This window comes from Mastomys coucha, unplaced genomic scaffold, assembly GCF_008632895.1.
Source record: "Mastomys coucha isolate ucsf_1 unplaced genomic scaffold, UCSF_Mcou_1 pScaffold18, whole genome shotgun sequence".
Lineage (NCBI taxonomy): Eukaryota > Metazoa > Chordata > Mammalia > Rodentia > Muridae > Mastomys > Mastomys coucha.
The window spans coordinates 82733083-82759551 of record NW_022196900.1 but is presented as its reverse complement, the minus strand read 5'-3'; the positions used below and the strand labels follow the sequence as shown (position 1 = coordinate 82759551).

General features: G+C 37.4%; 1 protein-coding gene across 4 annotated transcripts in view; it reads left to right on the top strand.

Annotated features, from left to right (window-relative positions):
- Positions 1-26469, top strand: part of Ago3 (argonaute RISC catalytic component 3) — an 83304-nt gene that overhangs the window by 13545 nt on the left and 43290 nt on the right. The window contains exons 3-5 of one of the 4 annotated variants that reach the window (XM_031378656.1): positions 8500-8620; positions 11746-11954; positions 12884-13020. In XM_031378656.1, coding sequence (XP_031234516.1) covers positions 8500-8620; positions 11746-11954; positions 12884-13020 — 467 coding nt within the window. Of the gene's footprint in view, positions 1-8499; positions 8621-11745; positions 11955-12883; positions 13021-19796; positions 19881-26469 lie in introns of those variants that run through there. The other 3 variants (XM_031378660.1, XM_031378659.1, XM_031378657.1) reach the window with 3 other exon arrangements.

Below are 26469 nucleotides of genomic sequence, written 5' to 3'. Positions count from 1 at the left end.
ATAGAAAAGGGCATCAGATCACATTATAGATGGTTATGAGCCACCATGTGGTTGCTGGGAATTGAACTCTGGACCTCTGAAAAGAGCAATAGATTCTTTCCATATATTATTACATAGTGATTATTTGTATGTGCAATATATATTTGAATATCCACTTATGAAATTGAAAGCACCGTCAAACAAAAACAAAACAAAAAGGTTTGAGTCATGTTTACATGTTTGAAGTCTGGCCCAGCATTCTGAGCATGTCTTTTGTGTTGCTGTTAGGTAGTGCCTTCTACTTCAGTCTAAGTGCTGGCGTTACAGACATGGGTCACCATGGGCCTTTTTTCAATTCCTTCTGAATATTACCAAAAGAGCTAAGGGTCAAAATGCAGCAGTTAGTTCTAGCTAACCTTTTCAAAATGGATAAAGCTACATCAAATTGTTTCTTTCTAATGTAAAGATTGTGTTGCTACCTTCTATAATGAATGTCAAAATTATCTTCTTTTTAAGTGACTGGTTTTCCAATAACTCTTGGGCATGAGGTGTTTCTGGTTCTTATGCCACATATACAGATATATAACAGTAAGGCATTAACAATACTATAATAGGTATCCTAGCCAAAGAAGCTTGCTCTGTAGTCAGAGCTTTCTCTTGGCGAGATCCCCAGGAAATGCTGTGAGTCACGCTGTGAGTCAGCTTCTTGCAGACTTGCTCTCTACACTTATTTTCTGCTTTTGGGTGTATGAGTTAGCTTCATCTACTTTTTTGTTTGTTTGGTTTATTTTGATTTGAAGTGGCTATTTTATGGCTGGAGAGATGGCTCAGCAGTTAAAAGCATTGGCTGCTTTAGGTAGCTCACAACCATCTGTAACTCCATTCCTGAGGGATCCAACACTCTTTTGGCACCAGGTAACACATGATGCACAGATATACATGCAGGCAAAACACTTATGCACATAAGTACATTTTTTAAATATATAAAAAAGAAAGGAAATGACCATTTGGTAAGAGAGCAGGTTTAATATGTATGTACATCTAAAACAGGGTCTGTATTTTTAAAGAGGTGAGTGGTCACAACAACTAAACTTCGTATATGTTAGAAGGCTGGTGAGATGGCTCAGCGGGTAAAAGCATTGACTGCTCTTCCAGAGGTCCTGAGTTCAATTCCCAACAGCCACATGGTGTCTCACAACCATCTGTAATGATATCTGATGCCCTCTTCTGGTGTGTCTGAAGAGAGCAATGATGTACTCATATACATAAAATAAATAAATAAATCTTTAAAAAAAAAAAAGAAAGAAAGAAATAGGACCTCAAGTCTGTCCAGCTAAATGTGTATGGGAATGAACCTAAGTAGACTGTTACAAATTTCTTCAAGGTCTTTAAATATAGAAATGTAATACTTGTTCATTAAGTTAGAGTTTACAGTCTGTGTACCACATGACGATGGTATTAAGATGTAGGCAGTGCTAGTTGAAGTAAGAGTGGGAAGGTAGGCTGTAGCCTTCTATAAGACTCAACATACTCAGACAAGTTCCATTTTCAGAATAATTGCCAGATAAATTTTTAATTTTACACTGTAGTTTGAAGTTCTGGAAAGAAAAAAGAATAATATATTTTACAAGAATTCTCCCTTCCCCAGACTAAACTTGTTAATGAAAGGAAGCCACTGAAGGTTAGGTAAAACTTAGCTCCATTTACTTAAACTTTCTTTCCAAAATTCTTTTTTTTCTTAAGCTTTATTTATTTATTTTTGTGTATGAGTACACTGTAGCTGTCTTCAGACACACCAGAAAAGGGTGTCAGATCTCATTACAGATGGTTGTGAGCCACCATGTGGTTGCTGGGATTTGAACTTAGAACAGTCAGTGCTCTTAACAGCTGAGCCATCTCTCCAGCCCCAAAATTATTTTCTTAAACATTCTTTTTAAGTTAAAATGTTGGGCTAATTGGCCTAGTATAGTGGCACACTCCTTTAATCCTTGCATCGAGGCAGAGGAAGGTGGATGTCTGAGTTCCAGATCATCTGGTCTACATAGCAAGTTCCAGTATAGCCTGAGCTACACAGTAAGACCCCATCTAAAACAAACAAACAAACAAAATGCTGGCAAGGTTGCTTAGTGGGTAAAGGCCCCTGTTGCCATGCCTGATTACCTGAGACCCACATGGCAGGAAGAGAGAACTGGTTTCTACAAGTTGTCCCCTGGTTTCCACATGCAGGCTATGGCACATGCACCTATCTACATACATACATACATACATACATACATACATACATACATACATACACATAGTAAATAGTATAATTTAAAATTTTAAATGCGTAAGCTTAAAATTTTCTCAGCCCTACTTTTAATGATAGTTCTTAAATACTTTAACCTACCTTCTACCCCACCACCCACCAGAGGTAGTGGAAAAGAAAGATTATTAGGGGAAGTGAACCTGTTTAGAAATTGTTCTTTGGAGCAAATCCAATCTGCGTTGTCAGGAAATCAGCAGATCAGTTCACAGGTCAGCAATAGCAGTTCAGTCCACTTGCAAATGCTTCATGAATATACCAGCAGTTCAGTTCAGTAGTGTCAGGATAGCAAACACAAATCAGCACTGGGGCGGTGGTGGCACACGCCTTTAATCCCAGCACTTGGGAGGCAGAGGCAAGTGGATTTCTGAGTTCGAGGCCAGCCTGGTCTACAGAGTGAGTTCCAGGACAGCCAAGACTACACAGAGAAACCCTGTCTTGAAAAAAAAAATTCATTCATTCATTCATTCATTCATCAGCAGTGACATGAGCCAGCAGAAATGCCAAGGCCTTAGCCAAATCCTTAGAAGTGATTAGGCCAGGAGAAATTCTTTGCCATGTCTCTCAATGAAGCTAAAGGGTGAGGCCAAGAAGCGTTGCAAAGCTTGCTATACAAGCCTTCTCATAGTCTGTTGGGTCCTATTTATACTTTCTTTCAAACATCATGTGTCCTCCATGGGTCTTGCTTCAGCATGTGAGTCTATCTTAGCAAAATTCCACATGAGTCTGCATCAGCTGACATCACTCTGCCCTGACATCACTCTGCTGATTAGCATGAGTCTGAGGAAGTGGCAAGAAGTCGCCAGAACACCACCAGAAGTGTTTTGGTGCATTTATCTCTATGGAGTCACAACAAACAGAGCTCAGCTAGGCAATGTAAAGTGAACCACTACATGTGTGTCGTTAGCAAAGAATCCTTCATCATGTGTCTTTTCACATGCTTGCTTTAGCAGAACATCCTTTTACCTGTATCCACTTTAGGAAAACACTCCTTCATGTGTTTGCCCCAACAAAATGCTATCCGACACAACTGACTTTCCAAAGAAGCCAGAAGCTCCACTTCAAAAATGTTATATATTTTAGTTATGTTAGTATCATGTCTTATAAAGCTAAGAAATTGTTTTAATGATAAATATAAATATTCTGCTAGAAATTCTACATTTGAACAAAAAAAAAATCAAGAGACTATATTCCCACCTTCTCCACTTTTATTGTTATAATAGAAGACAGATAACAATATTGTACTGAAACTCAGTTAATAGTTCCTGGTAATTGCTAGAATCCATCCTTGGTATTTGAATGTTTAAAAGTTAGGGTTATTGGCTTACACCTGTAATCCAACATTTAGGAGGAAGGCTGAAGTAGGTGGTTTGGTATGAATTTGATGCCAGCTTTAGGATATAAAGTGATAATAACCTGTTATTATTTATAAAAGAAAAAAAGAAAAACAGTTTATTATATTTGATGATAATGTACTGTGGTATATCCATTTATTATTTGAAAAACCTCTGTTATGCTTGAAACAGATTTGTGAGGGTCTATGAGAGTACTCACAGTATTTGTTTTGCAAGCATGAGGACCTAAGTTCAATCCCTTAGGTTCTTCATCCACACTCATGCACATACATGTGCACATGTACACACCTATACACACTTGCATACCCCACACACATATACACATACATACAAATTCTTCCTTTAAATTATTTAAATAAGTTCTAACTGATGAGCATGATTTCTTTTGTGTTTTTGCTTTTGCATAATTGTAATTTTAACATTTTAATATTTCATTGTCTTAGGATTTCTGTTGCAATGATGAAACACCATGACCCTTAAAAAAGCAAGTTGTAGAGAAAAGGATTTATTTGGCTTATACTTCCAAATTACTGTTCATCATCAAAGGAAGTCAGGGCAGAAACTCAAACAGGGCAGGAACCTAAAGGCAGGAGCTGATGCCAGGGCCCTGGAGGCGTGCTGCTTGCTCTTCATGGCTTGTTCAGCTCACTTATATAACCCAGGACCACCAGCCCAAGGATGGCACCATCCACAATTGACTGGGTCCTCCCTCATCAGTCACTAAGAAAATGCCTTTAAGGCTTTCTTTTTTGAAGATTTATTTATTTATTTATTTATTTATTTATTTATTTATTTATTTATTTATTTGGGTACGCTGTAGCTGTACTGATGATTGTGTACCTTCATGTGGTTGTTTGGAATTGAATTTTTAGGACCTCTGCTTGCTTCATTCATATGAGCCACCATGTGGTTGCTGGGATTTGAACTCAGGATCTTTGGAAGAGCAGCCAGTGCTCTTACCCGCTGAGCCATCTTGCCAGCCAGCCCCTTTACAGGCTTTCTTATAGCCTGAACTTATAGAGACATTTCCTTAATTTAGGTTCCCTCTTCTTAGATGATTTTAGCTTGTCAAGGTGACATAAAACTAGCCACCACAATTAATGACTTTCATTGAGGCTTTTGCATATGTGTTATCTTTTGGCTTTATTTTGTCTATGAGTGTTTTACATGCATGTTTATGCACCATGTGTGTGCCTACAGACAGTTGTGAGCTACCATGTCGGTGCTAAAAACTAAACCCTAGTTTTCTGTAAGAACAGCAAATCTTCCTTTATCACTGAGCTATCTCCAGCTCCATGTGTATCTTGCACATAGTCATAGCATTCCTCAACCTTGCTTCTTATACTGATTGCTTTTTTTCTTTTTGTCCAGTCCCATGGCCTACTAATGGCTCTCAGGATGTATACTTTTCTTTTTTAATTCTAGCTTCCAGTTATGAAGGTAAAACATGTAACACTTGTACATCTCTTTCTGGCTCGTTCGTTTAGTATATGACTCGTTCCATCACATTTCCTCCAGCTGACAGGATCTTGTTTTTCTTTCTGGCTCAAAAATAACATTTATATATACATATGTATATATATGCAAAGATTTAAAAAATTTAAATGCTTCTAGTTCTAAGCATTTCAAATAAGGGATATGTAGTCTGTAGTGAGGTAGTGTTTCTTGAACAGCAACTCAAAAGTATGAAGCCACAGATGAAAAAAATGGATTAATTCAGTCACATAAAATAATGGGTTCAGTTAAGCAGATACATAGTCAATGTTAAAACAGTTGTGGGAAAGATTGTTATAGTGACTAATCCTGACTGTGAATTACTATCTAGAATATAAATGGAACGTCTTCAGAAAGAAATGTACAGAAAGAATGTAGAACTCCGTCCAGTGGATGCAAAGGAAACAAACAGGGCATCTGCAGAAGAGTGGAAACACACGCAGATGTTCAGATTACTTAGTAATGAGTGAGAGCTAAAGTTAAAAAGGTTTTAAGTTATGCCCATCAGGCTAGTAAATATTAGAAAGCAAAATCTTGACTGAGACATAATAAAATAGAACATCAAAGGGTGTTGACTATTCTGACCATTTAGGGGAGCAATTCAGTACTTCATTGTTCATAGTAGTTCATTGATAAAATTTGCTTTGACCTACACTCCTTTTTCTGGGTACATAACCAGAGGTTAATTCTTACATCAGTTCATAAGGATACATGTATGGAAATGATGCATTGCAGTTGTGTTTCTTTTATAGCTGTCAGTTAGATAAAGTCTACTTAATGGGAGAATGTCTAAATAATGTAGAGTATGTTATATCAGAAATGAACCAAGTGAGTTTAAACTCATTTACAAGTGCTTTTCACAGATAAAGCCTTTGAAAATAATTTTGAAAAATAACTATTAAAAAAGTAACTGATCGCCAGGCAGTGGTGGCACATGCCTTTAATCCCAGCACTTGGGAGGCAGAAGCAGGCAGATTTCTGAGTTTGAGGCCAGCCTGGTCTAGAGAGTGAGTTCCAGGATAGCCAGGGCTACACAGAGAAGCATATAGAAGGTAAAGGTAAGAACACATAGCATCTCAGAAGGGATGACTTAGCAGTACATGGCTCATGACTTAGGAGAATGGGCATAGGAAATGGAGCTGGCAGGAAGGATATCAGTTAGCTAGAGGGGTCTATGTGTCAAGAACTGACAAGGATGATGAAGTCAGCTCTTTTGTTTTTCTTTCTCTGTAGACTAGGCTGGCCTGGAACTCACAGAGATCCACTTGCCCCCGTTTCCCAGGTGCTGGGATGAAGGGCATGGGCCACCACACCCAACCCTAACACAGGCTTTTGTACTTTAGGGATAAAAGCATAGCATAAGGATTTATTTAGCAGTGATATATTTTAAGTAGGATTAGAGACAAAAAAAGAACTCTAAAGATATTTAAAAAAAAAAACTTTAGTAATCTAACTACTAGAACTAAAGTCTTAATTTAAGGTGGTGGTAACTCAGATTGGAAAGTTACTAATGCTGTGGAGAAGTTGGATCAAGTCATCAGGTAAAGAGATCAGCCAGGTTTCAAACTGGGGAATTGAGGAATATGGAGGCACCATTAATTAAATAGAAGTAATAGCAAAATAAAACCAGAGTTCACTCAGGAGTAATGTTGTTCAATTCAACTTTAGATGTTTTCTACTCAGTTTTGGAAGGTTATGGAAATAGATCGACTGTCCACCACTAGAAAATGTATTAAGGAACTACTATGTGCTGTATATCAAAGTGGGGTGTTTTTATCTCTGAGATAATCTAGCCCTACTATTTCAACATCTTCTACCACTTTGATGTTTAGGAATTAGTAAGCTTAAAAATAGTTGTTGAGTTAAAAAAAAATAACAAATGAGATTTGTATGATTTATTTGGCAGTGATTTTTTTTTTTAAATTGGACTTTGTAATAGCCACAAAAGGAAACTTTAAATAGCAAAGTCTTTGAAATTTGATTAACTCCAAGGTTGATAGATGAATCAAATCTTTGGTGTCACATTACACATGAAAGACATGATATTGATTTGAAACATTTTTCAGTAAAACACAAAATTCAAAAAACGTGGTGGGAAATAGAGATTTTTGTTCTGTGTAGAAAATTTTCCAGGGAATTGGGGCTGGCGAGATGTCTCAGCGGTTAAGAGCACTGACTGCTCTTCCAAAGGTCCTGAGTTCAAATCCCAGCAACCACATGGTGGCTCACAACCACCCGTAATGAGATCTGGTGCCCTCTTCTGGTGTGTCTGAAGACAGCTACAGTGTGCTTACATATAATAATAAATCTTTTAAAAAAAAATAACAGAGCCAAAAAAATATTAAAAAAAAAAATTCCAGGGAATTAAGTCAGCTTGGTTTCTTTCCTTGTTCTGGAAAATTCTGATTTTCTTTTCTCCCTTTCCTCCCTACTTGTCTGTGCTAGATTTTAATCATTTGATTCTACTTTAAATCATACCAGTACTATACAGTGTACTCTCATTGTGATGTATTGCGATTGTGTAAACATTTCCTCTCCAGACATAAATTGGCATATATCCTCTTAGATATCTTTCACTGTCCTAAAGCATTTGTGAGTAAAACAATATATTGGTTTGTAGGTATTTGGCATAATTCTCTATAGACTAAAATTTTTTAAATGTAAGTCTTCGTGTGGTACTGGGGAGTGAGCATAGGGCCTCGTATATGTTAGCAAGTGTCCTACCTCTGAGCTCCATCCCCAGCTGGACATTTCACAGCCCCTCACTGACTAGGTGGTATTGTAAGATGTGTTCATTGCTCTAAAGAACTCACTGTAGGAATGAAGAATACAATTATGACATGATAGACTGACTCTTCTAACTAGAGATACAAACAGGATGTATTTTAGTACAGTGTAAAGAACATTTTTTTGAGAGAGGAAGGTAAGTAGGTGGGGAGTGCTTAGAAAAGATGAAAGAGATTTTGAATCAAATTCTAATAGTAGTTTTCTGATCAACAGTATCCCCAAATGATTAATTCGTTGGATTTATTCTTCTTTTTTTTTTTTTTTTTGGTTTCTCTGTATAGCCCTGGCTGTCCTGGAACTCATTCTGTAGACCAGGCTGGCCTCGAACTCAGAAATCTGCCCGTGTCTGCCTCCCAAGTGCTGGGATTAAAGGCATATGCCACCACCGCCCGGCTTTTTTTTGGTCTGAGAAGTATGTGTCATCTTTTGCCAGCAATCAATCTTTCTGCTATTTTAAGCTGTGGTCTGAAAGCAAATCTTGTTTTAGGGTCATTAAATAGTTCCAGGAACTATTTCAGTTGATAATTTTGTGTTTCATCTTGCAAAGAGTTATGTGAATGTATTTTTTCCCTTTCTTAGAGAAGTTGTTGATTCAATGGTTCAGCATTTTAAAGTGACTATATTTGGAGACCGTAGACCAGTTTATGATGGAAAAAGAAGCCTTTACACAGCCAATCCACTTCCTGTGGCAACCACTGGGGTAAGATGTGTTTCTTTATTACTAAGCTATACTTGTACTTTATCGCCTTTATTTTATTCTTATTTTAGATTTATTTATTCTTATTTTATGTAATTTACTTATTCTTATTTTATATGAGTGTTTTGCCTGCACATATGTCTATGCACCATGTTTGTGCAGTGCCTGAGGAGGCCAGAAAAGGACATCCGATCCCTTGTGATTGGAGTTATAGCTAGTTGTATGCAGCCATGTGGGTGCTGAGAACCAAGCCTAGGTCCTCTGCAACAACAAGTACTCTTACCATTGACCCATTTCCTCAGCCCCTATATCTCCCTTTAAATTATTTTACTACCACTTTAAATTATAATCTGTGTTAATATAATCATTTTTTAATCTTCTTTTGAAATGATTACAGGTTTACCATAAAAACTTAGAGAACAATGCAGAACACTCACATACCCTTCAGTCCGACTCACTATGCCTTTAACATTTGCTGCACTGATTTTAACATTTTTCTTACTCTCTTGCTCTTTCACTATTGCTTGATATATTAATATAAAGAAACACATACATACTTTTCCCATATCCATTCATACTAGGGTTGCATATATTATGCTCACTAATAATACTTTAATATATATTATTCCCTAACAATAAGGATAAAAACTATATTCTATTTACTAACTTAATTAAGTTTAATATTGACATAAGACTTTTTTCTAATCAACAATCCATATTCTAGTGTTGCCTACTGTTTTAATTATGTTCTTTAGTGTCTTCCCCTCCTCCGATAAAGAATCCAGTCTAGGATCTTGCTAACAGGCATCACATCTTTAGTCTTTATTATGGAACAATTCTCTAGCCTTTTTCTTTTCTTTTATGATGTAAACATGATTGAATATCACAAGCAAGTTATTTTCGGACTGACTCAGAAGTGTATTTGTCATCTCCTTACCCCAGTTATGTTTTGTTTATATATTTTTGGCCATAATATTGCAAGAATGTTCTTTTATCACTGTGGTTATACCCAGAGGTACATACTATATATTTATTCCATTAATGGCAATGTTAACTTTAACCACTTGGTTAAGTTGATTTTTGCCAGTTTTTCTTGCCAAGATACTCTTTGTCTCCTTGTATTTAGTATCTTAAGGGGAAGTATTGTTTTTGTTTTTTGTTTGTTTTTACTTATAAAGTATAAATAACATCTTAGTCATCTTTAAAGTACAATTCACTCCTGTTAAGTGCCTTTACAATGCTGTATAATCATTAACATCATCCACTCCAGAACTGCCTTTACCCTGTTAAATTGAAACTCCGTACTTACTTACTAAACATTCTTTTTTTATTTTTTTGGTTTTTCGAGACAGGATTTCTCTGTATAGCCCTGGCTGTCCTGAAACTCACTCTGTAGACCAGGCTGGCCTCGAACTCTGAAATCGACCTGTCTCTGCCTCCCAAGTCCTGGGACTAAAGGCATGTTCCACCACTGCCTGGCCTAAACATTCTTTATTACTCTTTCCCATCAACCCTTGGCAACTAACATTCTCCTTTCTGTGTCTGAATTTGACACCACTAGATACGTCAAGTAAATGGAATCATGAAGCATTTATCCTTTATGGCTTGCTTATTTCATTAGCATTGTCTTCAAATTATATCCATATTGTAAAATTTCTTTTTCAAGACTGAGTAATAAATGTATTACATTTATACAGCACATTTTGTTTTTATCAATTTTCTGTTGGTAGACACCATTTAGGTCACATTGTATAACCCAGGGCTTACCTTTGACCCTTTCTATAGTACAAGGCTGGCATCTTAACTTAAAATCTTCCTGCCTTTGCTTTCCAAGGAGCTGGTATAAGTTTGTATAGCCAGGTCCAATTGCATTGTGGTTTGGAGTCCCTCCAAATTAGTGATATTTATGTAGTCATTGGTCATTTTTATATTCATTTTTATATCATTTGAATAGGTGTCCATTCAAAGGGCTAGAGAGATGGCTAGGTGGATTAAGAGCACTGACTGCTCTTCCAGAGGTCCTGAGTTCAATTCCCAACAACCACATGGTGGCTCACAACCATCTGTAATGGGATCCAATGCACTCTTCTGGTGTGTCTGAAGACAGCTACAGTGTACTCACATACATAAAGTAAATAAATAATACATCTTTTTTTAAAAGATGTCTGTTCAAATATTTTGTCCAGTTTTTAAGTTTTTTTGTTTTGTTTTGTTTTGTAGTTAATGGCTACAGGAGTTTTCTTTTTCTTTTTTTTCTTTTTTTTTTTTTTTGGTTTTTTCGAGACATAAAAAACATACAGGGCTTCTGTATAGCCCTGGCTGCCCTGGAACTCACTCTGTAGACCAGGCTGGCCACTGCCCGGCCTATCCTTGTTGATCTTGAATTTATGAATCAAGCAGATCTCCAGCCTCAGCCTCTCAAGGAGCTGAGAAGATACCCTGAGTATTTAGATTTTAGAATGTTCCCGAATCTCACACTCCACCCTCAAAATACACCATCATGGCCTTTCCTTCTATCTCTTCCAACCCTTCCCTGTAGAAGGAATTTAATCAGTTTCTTTGTTTCTGGTTCATGCTTCCTTCTTGTGTCTTTTTTGAAAAAGGAAGCAGATTCATATATTTTTTCATTTTTTTCTTCTCATACAACAGCTTTTGTCCTTCATAGTCTTTCATATTTGTGTTGTTCATTTAATAATATGGCTGAGAAATGATCAAATAACAGTTCCAAAAAGATCTTTGTTCTTTATTTTTTTTCTAGCTGCCAAGTGTTACTATATTTAAGTAATTTCCAGTGATTTAGAATGATGAATGTAAATGCTATGAGTAAATTATGTATTTAATTTTTTTATAATTTTTATATTAAGTTATTTACTTACTTTACATCCTGACCACAGCTTCCTCTCCCTCCTCTCCTCAGCCCCTTCCTCTCACCTCCCTACCCATTCACCCCTCCCCTTTCTCCTCAGAAAAGGGGAGGCCTCCCACAGATATCAACCAGCCTTGGCAATTTTATTCTGTTAATTTGACATTAAGGTTTTTTAAATCCTGGGTTTTTTTATAAGTTAAATTTTAAATAATTACATTTATCTCTTTCAACATTTTACACTTGGGTCTTGTGCCATTAACAGGTAGATTTAGATGTTACATTACCTGGGGAAGGTGGAAAAGATCGACCTTTCAAGGTGTCAGTCAAATTTGTGTCTCGAGTCAGTTGGCACCTACTACATGAAGTACTGACTGGAGGGACTTTGCCTGAGCCACTGGAATTAGACAAGCCAATCAGCACTAACCCGGTCCATGCCGTTGACGTGGTGCTCCGACATCTGCCCTCTATGAAGTAGGTGGTACTGGCTCGTTTTCCTCTTTACATCTTCAATATGAAGGGCTTCTTCCTACGAGAGTAGTATAGGCCTTCTTGGTTATCCTTTGTATGCTGTGTGTTTTTCATTATTTCATTTGTACAATAGTATCATGTAAAGTATCCATCATTAGTTTAGCTAATATAATGAATTATTTTACAGAGAAATTTCTAACCTTTTTTCTTAGGACCTGTAAGTCTTGAATAACTGACATTTTCAGATATACTATGAACTTAAGTTATCTGTTTTAAAAGTGATTTTATATTTTATACAATAGTGTTAGGTTGTGTTGAAATTGCTACTCTTGGGCTGGTGATGGGGGACAGGGGTGGAGCTTTGGCCCAGCATACTTGAGGTCTTGCATTCAGACTCCTGAATGGTAAAAAAGGAGAAAGAGGTACTATTTTTAAAATCACACTAGCATTTCATATTTCTGGATTTAAATATGTCAAATATATATCTTTGAACATATTTGTGGAAATAACTTACTCTTTAACATTTTAAAGTTGCAATGTTCTTATTTTTATCAAAGTATTTTAAGGGACAAGTGAGATAGCACATACCTTTAATGCCAGCACTTGGTAAGCAGAAGCAGGCAGATCTCTGAGTTAGAGGTCAGCCTGGTTTACATTGTGAGTTCTAGGCTTCTGAGAACTACACAGTGAGACTTAGTCTTGAAAAAAAAAAAAAGTAAAATATATTGTTTTGTAAACTGATTCTGAAAATAGACAATTTTAGAGAAGGCTGCTCACTTAGAATAAGCTCTTTACTTAGAATAGCTTTTTGCTTTCATATATTACAAAAGTATCATCATAATAAACTGTCTTTGCCTTAGTGTCTCCTGTCCTGCAGATTTATATATTAGTCTTAGAAGGAAAGGAATGAACATGCCATTTTAATTTTGTAGATATACGCCTGTGGGGCGTTCCTTTTTCTCAGCTCCAGAAGGATATGACCACCCTCTGGGAGGGGGCAGGGAAGTATGGTTTGGATTCCACCAGTCTGTTCGGCCTGCCATGTGGAAAATGATGCTAAATATTGATGGTAAGGGAACTAAAACCATATTCTGAATTGGGTAGTCGATTTCTATATGGCATGTATATACAGTTTTATTTATACAGTTATATGTACTGGGGTCTTAAAGTAATACTTGGATATATATATATGTGAATGACAACCTAATAAAACCTTAATATTTTTGTTATATTTCATTTGTAAATCCTTAATACAGAACCTGTGTGAGAATGCTATTAAACCTAAAGCAGGCACAAGGAAATGTGTAAAAGCCCTGATGTGATCATTTGAGAATTTTCTTACAAATAATTGACTTTTGTTCTCTTTACTCCTAAGTCAGCCTTTCATTATAAAATTCATATCTTTAAGAGAAGAGTATTGGTCTCAGTGACCATAGCCAGGCATTCCTGTTGTACTAGTATGTTACCAATTGCATTCTTATTTTTAGGTGCTTTCCTACAAATATTTTCAAGTTTATATATAAGTAGAGAGAATAATATGGTGAGCTGCCATAAGTATATAATCATTATTCATTTTGTCAGAAATTTTCTACCTAGCTTTTTTTACTCTCTGCAAATATTTAAGTCACATTCTAAACACACCACTGAAAATTGTAATGTTTTCTTTTTTTTTAATTTAATTTTTGTATTTTATTTTTTTACAGTCCAGTTATTACTCCCTCCTGGTCCGCCCTCCCACAATTCCTTATCCCATTCCTCTTCTCCCTTCCTTCCTTCTTCCCTGCCCCCCCCCCCCTTTTCCAAGAGGATGTTGTCGTACACCCTGACAGACCTCCCCACTCCCTGGGACCTCAAGTCTCTCCAGGGTTAGGCACATCTTGTCCCACTGAGGCCAGACTGGAGGGAGTGGAGTGGGGGATGGGGCTGGCTCGGACTGGCTTATGTATACTGCCTGGTTGGTGGCTCAGTGTCTGAGAGATCTCGGGGGTCCAGATTATTTGAGACTGTGGGTCTTCATATGGGGTCGCCCTCCTCAGCTTCTCCAGCCTTTCCCTAATTCAACCACAGGGGTCCCGACTTCAGACCAGCAGCTGGGTATAAATATCTGTCTGTCTCAGTCAGCTGTTTGTTGGGCCTCTCAGAGGACAGCTGTGCTAGGGCTCCTGCCTGTAAGCACCCCTGTCTGTAAGGAACAATTCTGGCTCAGAGTCTTTGACTGTGAGAGGGCAACCCCATCCCTCCACTTGATCCCCTGACTTTCTACTGGAGGTGAACTCTACAGCTTCCCTCCCCCCACTGTAGGGCATTTCATCTAAGGTCCCTCCCTTGGAGTCCTGAGAGTCTCACCTCCCAGGTCTCTGGTACTTTCTAGAGGGTCCTTCCATCTCCCATCCCCCACCCCAGGTTTCATATTTCAGAAGCCCTGCAGGCCAGCAGCATCAAATGGTCCCAAATATGTCTTTTTCTGTGTAATTAATCCAAATCAGAATTAACAAAATTCGCATTTCACTCTCCTTCCCTTGCCCTGTCTTTTCCTCTCTTTAAAGTTCCATTGACTATTTATGGACCTTCTTACTGAGACTGGATTGTAGAATATCCCCAAATCTGTTTTTGTCTTTGTTTTCTTAAGACTGGGTTTCTCTGTCCTCTATATTTCCTGAAAAATAAGTTATCTAATTTATTATTGTCTAATAATTATTATTATTATCTAATAATTAGAAGTCTAATTCACTTTGGGTAGAAGATATGAGTATTTTGTATTATGTTCTGTTTGGAGGCAGTACTAGGGGTCTAAATAGTGGTGCAAAGATGAATCCATAGAACAGTCAGTGGGTACAGAGGCCTCTCCTTTATAAGCCCTACTCAAATTTGGCAGTTACTGACGTATTTATTGATTGTTATTCCTAGACCATTTACTTCACTAGAGATTGCCAACTGGTGACTTTTCTCATTCTATTCTTTTTTGATTCAGTGGAATTCCAAGGTACAGTATCCGGTTGATAAGTCACTAATACTTCTCTTGCTTCCTAGCACAGCAGTATATTCGAGGTTCATCATGTTTCTTGTTTAGTATATGGAATTAGCCATCCCTCCATGGGTTCCTGGATCTTTCTAGATCAACACGGAGTTTCCTCACTTTTTCCTAGCAGTTTTGCCACTGTAGGAATAATAAGAGACACTGTTTAACCAGTTCCTTTTATATGTGTATTAGGGATATTTTTAATTATGTACTATCTCCAAATACTATTTTACATATATTTAATGTATGAGAGGATAAATTACTGGAGATGAGACTGATAAGTCAAAGATAAATGTACTTAAAATTATGAAGCTGAGTAGTGATGGCACACACCTATAATATTAACACTCAGGAGGCAGAGGCAAATGGATCTCTGAGTTCGAAGCCAGCCTGGTCTACAGAGTGAGTTCCAGAGCGGCCAGGGCTACACAGAGAAACCCTGTCTCGAAAAACAAAACAAAACAAAACAAAATTAATATTTCCAGTTTCCTCTCTATAAAGGCTATAATTAACTGTTTCTCATCCGCTTCTGTATATATGTGCTATCAAACTGTTAGGTTTTTGCCAATTAAATTTGCTATTTTAAGTGAGGTTTTTTTGTTGTTGTCTTGTCTTTTTTTGTTTGTTTGTTTTTTTGGAAACAGGCTCTTATATGTGGCTCAGCCTAGCCTAAAATTCCCTGTGTGGTCCAAGCTGCCCTTGTACTCTAGTCTCAGCTTCCTAGCTGTAGGATTATAGGCATGAATTACTTACTGTACCTGCCTCAAAACAAAACAAATATTTCTTCACTAATTTGAGGACCACTTGTGATTCATTCTTTTTTACCTTTACATTTATTGTTATTTTTAGGTACTAAGAATAGAGCCCAAGGCCTTGATTTGGCTAGCCATACGCCTTAATAAACTGTTGGTTTGCATATTTTGTTCTTTCTTTCTTCCTTTCTTTTTTTCTTTCTTTCTTTCTTTTTAAAATTTATTTTGAAAATTTCATGAGTGTATAAAATATATTTTGACTATATCTGCTCCTATCTCCAGTTCCCCTGATACTCCATCTCCCACCCATCTTCATGTCTCTCTTTCTTTTTTAATAACTTGCTGTTTTCAGTTAGTGCTGCCACTCTATGCAGGGCTAAGGGACCATCCACTGGAGCTGCTTGTGCCCCCAGTGAAAGCTCCTCTCCTCCTCCAGCAGACTTCAGCTGCCAGAATTCCTCAGCTGGATGAAGGGCTTCCTAAGTTTTGTGACTGACTTGGTCTTGTATTAGTAACCACAGTTGCTGTAAGTGCATGGCCATGCTATACCCAGAATCTGCATTTCACACTACTCTCCCCTCCAGCTCATGCAGTTCCCTCTACCTCTCTTGTGTGGTATTCCCTTTCAGTGCTCAGCACTCTGTCACTTAGTCTCAGCACTTGGAGCAGTTGCGAGGTTGTATTAGCTGCTGCCAAATGCAGAAAGATGCTGTATTGATCAAGGCTTATAATTAAACTGCTATTTGTCTTTTGATCTTTGGAATAGGGGGTGGTTGTTTTGTTTTGTGATTTGTGTTTTCATACACGGAAGTTTGCTTATTGGCATACATTATGACTTATGTGATAACTCTATTCCCATGTTTTCAAGACCATTCTTAACTTGTTTTTTGATATAGTCTTTAGAAATACTTTGTCTATATCCAGTATTTAAGAAGACAGGTTATTTTCACTAAGATCTCTCTCTTTTTTTTTTTTTTCTCATTATGGTTAATTTAATGGGAAACCGGGCAAGGGGATAACATTTGAAGTGTAAATGAAGAAAATATCCAATAAAAAAAAGGGGAAAAAATCTCATTATTTTAACAATTAAATTAGAACAAATTGACTTCTATAAAGTGTTGAATCTAGTCTTCAATCCAAAAACATACTATATACTTGTATTTTGTTGCATCAGAAAAGTTTTAAAGCTTTCCTCACATAGAGCTTATTCTCTCTTGGTATTCCTAGGCATTTCCTGCATTTTGTTGGTATTAAATGGGTTTAACATTTAATGGTGCTTGTTAATATTTAATATAACTGTTTTTTTTTTTTGGTTGTATATTTTTAAAGGGTGTGTTTTCTGTGATTTGTTTGTTTGGGATTTTTGTTTATTTTTTGAGACAGGGTTTTATGTAACTCATATGTCCAATCTTTAGGTGCTGTAATTACAGGCCAAAGTGCCCAGCTCTGTTTTATGTGATCTTAAAGTGGTGGTTGTAGTATGAGAAAGGCCATTTCCTTCTCCCTCTTTCTCTGTTTTTTTACTTTGTTATTGTTTGTTTGTTTGTTTGTCTGTCTGTCTGTCTTTGAGATAGAGAATGGATTTTTTTTTAATCCCTGGATGACTTGGAACTTGCTATGTAGACCAAGTTTGCCTTGAACTCACAAAAATCTACCTTCCCCTGTTTCCTAAGGTCACAGCTGTGCTCTGCTGTGCCATTTTACCAGCCCTACTTTTGCCTAAGTTTTTTAACTCTGAATCATACCTATTACTAAATATGTGGTACAGTTGCTAAGTTTATTCTACTGTTTATATTTTCTCTTATTTATTTGTACATAATAGTCTTTCACTCTTAGAGTATATAATAGTGTGTTCCATCTGTCAACTGTGTTTACATTTGTTTGCATCTTATGTCTGCCATTGAATGAACTGGTGCTTCTGACCAGCCCTTCACTGGAGTTTGGCCTGTCACTTGCTGATTTCAGTTCATCCTTAAGTTGTTTCTTCCACAAAGATTTATCTGAGTGAGGTTTGAGTTAATGCATATTATAGATAGCTTTATTCCTAAGGGACTGCTCGGCCAGATACAAAATTACCATAATTCCACATCTTAAGTCTTAGCATTCAGAAGTCTGGACAGAGGGATTACTGAAAATTCTAGAGCAGCCTGAATTACAGAATGAGTTCTAACCATCCTGTACTACCTAGTGAACCCTTGTCTCAAAAAACTTAATGAAAAATAATTTTAATGTGTACCCATTGTATTTCTTACTGTACCGTTTGTGGTATGTGCTTATTGTATTGACAGGTTAGATCTGCCTTCTGGTTTTGTTATTGTTTTAAACATTTACTTACTTGTGTGTAGATGGATGTGTCTGTCTAAGTCCATGCCCTGGCACATGTGATGGTCAGAGGAGAACATGTAGGAGCTCGTTCTCCTTCTACCATGTAGGTCCTGGAAATAGAACTCAGGTCATCAGGCTTGGTGGTAGGCACCTTTACCTGCTGTGCCGTCTCACCAGCCCTCTTCCTTGAGTGCTAAAGTGTTTGCTCTTAGATCTTCCCATGATTTCATTAAGATCTTTTTAGTAGGTCATGGTAGTACATGCCTTTAATCCTAGCACTATGGAGGCAGGACAGACAGATCTGCGTAGTGAGTTCCAGGCCAGGCAAGGCTATATGGTGAGATCCTGTCTCCAGGAAAAACAACAAAAATTCATCAACAAGAAGAAAGACAAAAAAGGGAAATTTAATATACTTTCATCTCTTAGGACTTTGATGTTTTAAAGTAATTTTTACCTACTTTGTCATATGCTCTGTTCATTTGTCAGGTTCAATGCACCACTTCTTGGTATTTTTTGTTTGAAGGCAGAGTCTCACTGTATAGTATGGCTCAAGTTGTTTGCAAACTCTCCATCCTCCGGCCTCAGCCTTTCAAGTGTCAAGTACTGGGATTGTAAAATGTGCTTGTGTGTCTAGCTTTACAGTTTTTATATATTATCTTTGTATAGATGCTTACTTTCTTTTTGTAGCTTATATGTGACTAAGATGTATTCTCTGAAACCACTGGTAGATGATGGTAGGAGGAACATTAGTTGTACCTTAGTATCAAGATAAATTTCCAGCTCTCTCTGCTTGAAGACTTCATCTGAAAGGGTGGACGGCTTCACCTGTCTCCCTGCTTTCTAGTACTTTCAGTGATGTAAGTGCTGCACTCAGCTGTGAGTTCCTCTGCATTGGCATTAGTTTATAACTTTCCGACATAGTTGATATTACTTCAAAATAAGAAATTACAAGACAATCATAACTGGTTTGTTTTTAGAAAGGTAGTTTTTCTGAGACTGTCGATTTTAGACTACTTTCCATACACCTTGACGACACGTTTGTATGCATCCTTTCTCTTTTTCTACCCGAGAGTCTCCCAGTCCATTTCAGTCTCACACATGACTTTGAAGACAGGACTTTCTTTGTGGAAGTGAAATGTATTGTTTCCCCATAGATTTCCTTATACTTCTTGTCATTCTCAGTGTTCAGATATGATTTCTTGTATATATTTTCCTAGTTCTGAATACTCAGGGCCATATTTACTTACAATGTGTCATTTTCTGGGAGTTTTAATCACTTAATCTTATTACTTTTCTTAACATTTTCTTTGTTGGTCTTTATAGTATCTTGGAAAAATAATGAAGAATTTGGGGCTAAATTGCTGTTATGTTTCTACCAAAACTTAAAATTTAGTCTTCAAAATTAACAAAGGATTTCTAAATAACCTATTGGTCAAAGAAATCACAAAGGAAATTTGAATTTTGAACAGAATGATAGTTAATAATATATATCAAAATGGGTATGATTGATTTAAGTGATACTTAGAAAAAATTTAAAACTTTAATGACCTGCTAGAACAGAAGAAAAGTATCAGTAACATGAGCATCTATCAAAAAATGTTAGAAAATTAAATACAGAGAGATTAGAAGGAAAAAAGAAATAAAAACAGGAGTTAATGAACTAAAATGGAAATTTAAGCCTGTCAGTAGGGAGGCTTCATGGGTTCTTAAGAAAGGTAGTGACATTATCATGTTTGTTTTCCAGAAAGAGACCTCTGGCAGCAGTTTGGAGAATAGATAGAGGAAAAAGGCTAATCTGAGAAGCCAGTAAGGGCTTTTCAATCACTAGTTCAGGTAAGAGACGGTGATGGTCTATGTGGGATGGAGAGGAAGGAGCAGATCCCAAGGATTTGCTGGGAAAAAAAAAAAAAGCAGGCTTAAGAACTGTGTCTGGAAAAGCAAAAGCTTTGGGTTTTTAGATACCAGCACATGGAACTGATTAGAAATAAATAGACCAGATACTACTAAGTTTTTAAAGAAGTTATGCTTGCAAATAAACTATAGTTCAACCACAAAAGCAGAACTGGTAGAAGATAGAGAGATTTGTTTGAACAATTGTAGTAAAGCTAATCTGAAACCCTTAGAGAAGGTGACAAGGACAGAAGTCTTGAACATAATCTAAGCTGTTGTCTGTAGATAGAATTTCTTCTTTCTTCTCCCTTGGGGATGCCTCAGCTTTGAATTTTAGGCCTTTCAACCAATTAAATCGGGCTTACCCACATTATCCTAGATAACGTCCCTTATGTTCAGTCACCTGATTATGAGCTTTTATTACAACTATAAAAATAACTTACCAGCAACACTTATATAGAACATAGCTTTATAGAGTATAAGTACAATTTTTAAGTCTTATAAAGGCATGTGTCACATAATCACTTGAGCCATCAGAGAGATCTCAAGTTCAAGGCTAACTTGTACATCAAGTAAGACTCTGCCTCAAAAATGCATATAGTAAGACAGTGAATGTGATAAGGAACTAACAAAGTATAGAAATGTGCTTTAGCATAGCTATTTTAAAGAACAGTTTTTTACTGGTTGGTTGGTTGGGGGACTTTTTGTTTTGGTTTGAGCTTTGGTTAGTTGTTTTAAATTTAGAGGTAGGGTCTAATGTAGCTTAAGCTGGTCTTGAGCTATATTAGTGATAAAGAGCCTGAACTTCTGATTTTTCTACCTCTATTCTTATGTGCTGGGATTGCAGGCATGTGTCACAATGCATGAAGAACAGTTTTTCATTACCTATGAAAGATGAAGTAAAGATGAGCTAAAACAGATCTTAAAGTCATAACGCACCTTAGAGATACTTTGCATATGAGCCTGATACACTTTTTTTTTCTTTTTCTTTTCTTCTTCTTCTTCTTCTTCTTTTTTTTTTTTTTAAAGGTTTTTCAAAACAGGGTTCTCTGTATAGCTCGGACTGTCCTGGAACGCACTCTGTAGACCAGGCTGGCCTCGAACTCTCGAACTCAAGAAATCCACCTGCCTCTGCCTCCCAAGTACTGGGATTAAAGGCGTGAGCCAACACCAGCCCAGCTCATTTTTTTTTCCACATTTCAACTCCTCTTGAGATTGGGGACTCTCTTAGAATTAAAGATTCATCACAGCTTGGTTTCTTTTTATTGGTATTTGACATATTGCCATCAGTGCAGCCTTAGCATTCAGTGAAAATGCAGTGATTAACACATTTTGAGGCCAACCCCATTTGCTCCTTGGGTTTTATTTTTGTAATTCATATGTGTGAGAAGCATCACATCTCTTAAGATAGAGTTTTGTTTTGTGCTCGGAGATACTGGGGATTAGTCTGGGGCCTGATGCGTGTCAAGCACACACTCTACCAGAGCTACATCCCGAACCCTTTCTCCTAAGCATTTAATATTATTATTATTATCTCACACAAATTTCCACTGTAGAACTAAGGGCAATGGTGCACGCTTATGGTCTGTGTGGGAGGCTGAGGTGAGAAGAGCAGTTGAGCACTAGTTAAAATGAGGCTGGGTAACACAGGGAAACTGACTCCACCTCAAAACACACCCCCACACAGTTATGAGATAGCATATACCTCAGACTGAGTAGTAAAGAGACAAAAGCCATTTGTCTAAGCTCGTATGGTCTTTAGTTAAGTGGATGAGATCAACAGTTCGGATCCACTGCTGCTGATACAGCTTTCTACTGCATCTAAGAAGCCCGATTCTTGAAAGGCGAGTGTTAGACATCTCAGGATTAAAACATTATTTTAGGGACAGAGTAATACAGTGGTAGGGAACTTCCCTGAGGTATAAATTCATGAATTCCATCAAAAAAAAACTTTTATTAAGACTTTTCAATAAAAAGTAGCTTTTTATAAAGCATTATTTATCAAGCCAGGTACAGTAGCACATTCTTGTTGCCTCATCTATTCAGAATATATAAAATAGGTATGCAAATTAAGCATGTATTGATCATAAATCTTAAATTTATTTTAAAATAATTAATTTAAATAAGACTTTTTATAAGTATAATAAAACTATAAATGAAATACTTATAAGTAATTTAAAATAATTGTACTATTAGTCCCCTTTTGTTAAAGATAAAAAGAAATTGCACAATAATACACACTCAATTTTACATAAAGAGTTATGTCTTATCTTGGGCATGGTGATGCATGCCTGTAATCCTAGGACTTGGAAGGAGGATCAGAAGTTCAAGGTCATCTTCAGCTATAAGTTCCAGACCAGCCTGGAGAGGAGAGGATTAAGTCTTGCCTGAATATTTGATGTAGCAGGACATAGAACATAGTTAACATTTTCAGAATTGATCATTATTTTGATTTTATAATCACCAATACTGAGAATGCTTGGTATAAATATATAATACAAAATAACTGAAGTATTTTTAGGAGGTATTTTGGAAATTCCATACAAATCCCAAACCAAAATTATTTTAACAAGTTTTTTTTTTTTTTAAACTCAAGCCAGCAATTTAAACAGCATTCTTTGTTTGCTTTTTGAGACCGGGTCTCTCCATTAGCCTTTTGCTGTCCTGAAACTCACTAAGTAGACCAGGCTGGCCATGAACTCATAAAGATCTGCCTGCCTCTGCCTTCCTAGTGCTGGAGTTAAAGGCATAGGACACCACATGCCACTCAGCCACCAGCTTTAAAAATCAAACATTCTAATATAATGAAATTGCAAGGTACGCTAATTTGATATATACTAAGGAATGACAAATATTGTTTCTTTTTCATAACTATATTAAAGCATTCTAAATAAGAGTAGAAAACTTTAGGTGCATAGGAAAATAACTGTAGTTCTTTATAACATATCGTAGTTCCTGATGTGATATGAGCCAAGGTGTTTGAAGCAGCACTCATTAGAAAAACATGTTGTTGTGGTATATATTGTTCAGTTCTCACGTTGTAAGTTTAGAACCAAGGCTGCAGCACAGGCAAGCGCTTCAGGAAACAACTTGGATTCATTACATGTGTGGCATTGAGTCTTCAGTCATTGAGCCAGAAGCCTTTTACTGTTGCCAGTTTTTTCACAGCTTCCATATTCAGTCATGACTCCGTTTACTGTGATGGAAGTCAGGCTTCCCCAGGCAGTCTGTCCTCGCATTAGAAGACTGGCTCAATGTATCATAATCAGCGCAGCTTTCAGATTGGTTTCTTACTTATTTCTGGTTGATTCTGGTTGAATGCACCTTTCCTGTTTGGCTTACAGTGGTCCTTTTGAAATCACACTTTCAGTTGTTGTCTTGGGCATTCCTTTCTCAAGCAATTCAAAAAGCTTTAATAGACAACATCAACAACAAAAAGCTAACATCAGGGCAAAGCAATGCATGAATCTGCCTAGAGGGCAGAGTACCAGGGGGCTGTGGGGGGATATTACTCTAAAACACAAATAACTAAGACACTGTAAAATAAAATGAATGTTAAATGAAAAAACAAAACAAAACACCAACAAATCCCATGCCAGAAACAGAAATATATGTTATATATATTATATATATAGTATGTACATATATTATACACAATATACAGATACATATTATATATATAACATATATATAAAATACAAAATGCAAAAATGGCCATGGTTGAGACAGGGGGATTAAAAGTTGGAGGTCACTCTCAGCTGCACTGAGTTGAACAGTCTTGTGTACATGAGCCGTCTCTGGGAAAAGAAAACTTCAACCGCACACCTATAGAACGGAGTCAGGACACCTCAAAGATTCAGAAATCATCATCTGAAGGGGTCAGTGGAGAGATGCCTGGCTCTCCTGTCTTTGCCGTGGATGGTGACAGTAGCTTGCCTTGTACTAGTCGTGTAAGAGGCTGAGCCTTGATAGAGTAGGGAACCTGCTCAAGGGTGTGGGTGAGTGTTGGTCCCCTCCCCATTCTTGCACCATAAGAACCTAGTCTCAGCTTGCTCCTTCAAGTTGAGTCTGTGGCTGACACCTTGGGAGCCTTCCAGAGAGGGCAGAGGAGCTGCTGCTCAGCTATGCCCTCGGTCTCCAGAACTCAAATACAGAAGGTCAGGGAACATGGAAGTTTATTATGATTGCAGCTTAGTTCCTCCTTTTCGTGTGTTAGGGCACTTAAGAGAAAAGGGTATATGAGGGGCATATGTAAACACCTTACTTGCATACTGAAAAGTGTCTTTTTTAGGTTTCTTAACAAACTTAAGGTATATGGGCAGCATAGGTAAGTATACCTATACAGGATAGGTATGCAGGAGGAGAAAGCAATGGGATCTCTTGAGCCCAGTGAAGTAAAACTGGACAATATAGCAAGACCCCATTTTAAGAAAAAAGCAAGTTTCTGTGTCAAGATTTCCCCTTCAGGAATTTGGAAGCATGTCTCCATTTGTAATTTTTTTTCTACTCCCCCTACACCCCTTCCCCCTGTCCCTCCCCCTTGTACACCTCCCCCCTTGATCGACTGTATTTCTTTCAATGATTGGCCAGCAGGTTGTTCCCATAGTTACTGGCACTGCAGCTGCACTAGGAGATGGAAAGGTGGCTCTACTGTTGGAATCTTTGCTGTTTGTGGTACTTGACCCCTTGTAACTCCAGATCCAGAGGATCTGTCGCCCTCTTCTGGGCTCCACAGGTACTAGGGAACGTCCTGTACACATGTGTGCATACGCGCACACACAAACACACATAAATTGTTTTAAATTAAATCTTTAAAAAGACCGACCCTCAAAAGCTCATAGCTGCAATTTTATTCTTTCAATCTGCTCTGGATTAAACCTAGGATATTAATATCTATTTTTACAATTTATATGCTATGAAATCTACCCTTTTGTCTTTTTTTAATTTTTAAAAATTTAAAAATTTATGTATATGAGTGCTCAATTTGCATGTATGCCTGCATGACAGAAGAGAATATCAGTTCCCATTACAGGTGGTTGTGAACTGTCATGTGATTGCTGGGAATTGAGCTCAGGACCTCTGAACAATCAGTGCTCTTAAACAGCTGAACCATCTTTCCAGCCCTTGTTTGTCTTTTTAATCTCAGTTTTGAGCTACTTTCTAGAAGTTTGCCCCGACCCACGGGGTGTTCAGTAGGGACCTAGGACAGGGGAGAGAGACTGAGGGGGACAAGAGACACAAAGAATGAGAACAAGACAGTTGTCTGATCAAGCTCTGAAAAACTTTACTTCAGGGATACAATATAAGCACAAGCGGGAGAAAGCTACAAGGGAGGGGGGAAGAGCCTGGGGGCTTTCTGAAGGCCAGGTTGCAATCTTCAGTTTCTGGAACCAGCGGTCACAGTGTCTTCCACACCCACAAATATTCTTACTGTTAGACTACACATGTTCTCTCAGGGCTGTATGTGTAAGCTAGTAATTTTCCACAAGGCCGTGGTTAAGGCCGTGGCTCCTGGCAGAAGTTTTCCTCAGTTTTCTACCCTTTGTTTGCTTTTTTTTTTTTTGGTTTTTTTTTTTTTGGTTTTTCGAGACAGGGTTTCTCTGTGTAGCCCTGGCTGTCCTGGAACTCACTCTGTAGACCAAGCTGGCCTCGAACTCAGAAATCCACCTGCCTCTTTGTTTGCTTTTTATTAACAGCTTTTTTCTGCTTCCTGGATACTACATCTTAAGATAGTATCCTATTATTATTATTCTATTATGTCTAGGGGCTCAGTGGGAATGTCTAAACACACCAAATGGAAGTACTGTATGCACATAGGCGTCTCATCAACCTGGACCTTTATTATAGGGTGAAGTCATTCAGTGGTTGAGGTTGGGATATTGTAATTCTTAGGTCTCTTCAGACCAGGTAAGGTTAGCCAAAGATTAGCCTTCTCATATACCTGTCTAAAGGTTAAGTCTGGTCATCTGCATTCTGAAAGCCAAGTTGGAAATTCTAGTTAGAGGAATTTCTCTGTCAGCATTTAGTGTTTACTCTTATTTGATCCCTGTTGGTGGTACAATCCTGTGCCTTCAACTCCTGTGCCTGCAACTATGTCTGGCATCCTCCTTCCAGAGAGCTTTTATTTTGTTTTTACCTTTTTCAGAGAATGAGCTGCCAAACTTTCATAAGAACACAGAGGCAACTGTTCAGCAATGTAGACCCAAATTGGGGCCCTAGGACTTGGCCTGTTTCTCAGAATGCTTGTCTGTCTGTCTGTCTGTCTGTCTATATCTATCTATCTATCTATCTATCTATCTATCTATCTATCTATCTATCTATCTTATTGTTCCATCTCACTAGCCCCCTAAATTTTTTTTTAAATCACCGCCATGTACCTATCAGAGTGGCTAATCTTGTCTAACAATATTTAACAGTTGTGAATAGTGCCCAACATGACTTTGGTTTTTAATTTTTAAAAATTGTTTTATTTATTTACATTCCAAATGTTGCCCTCTTTTTCAGTCCCCTTCCAAGAGTTCTTCACCCAATC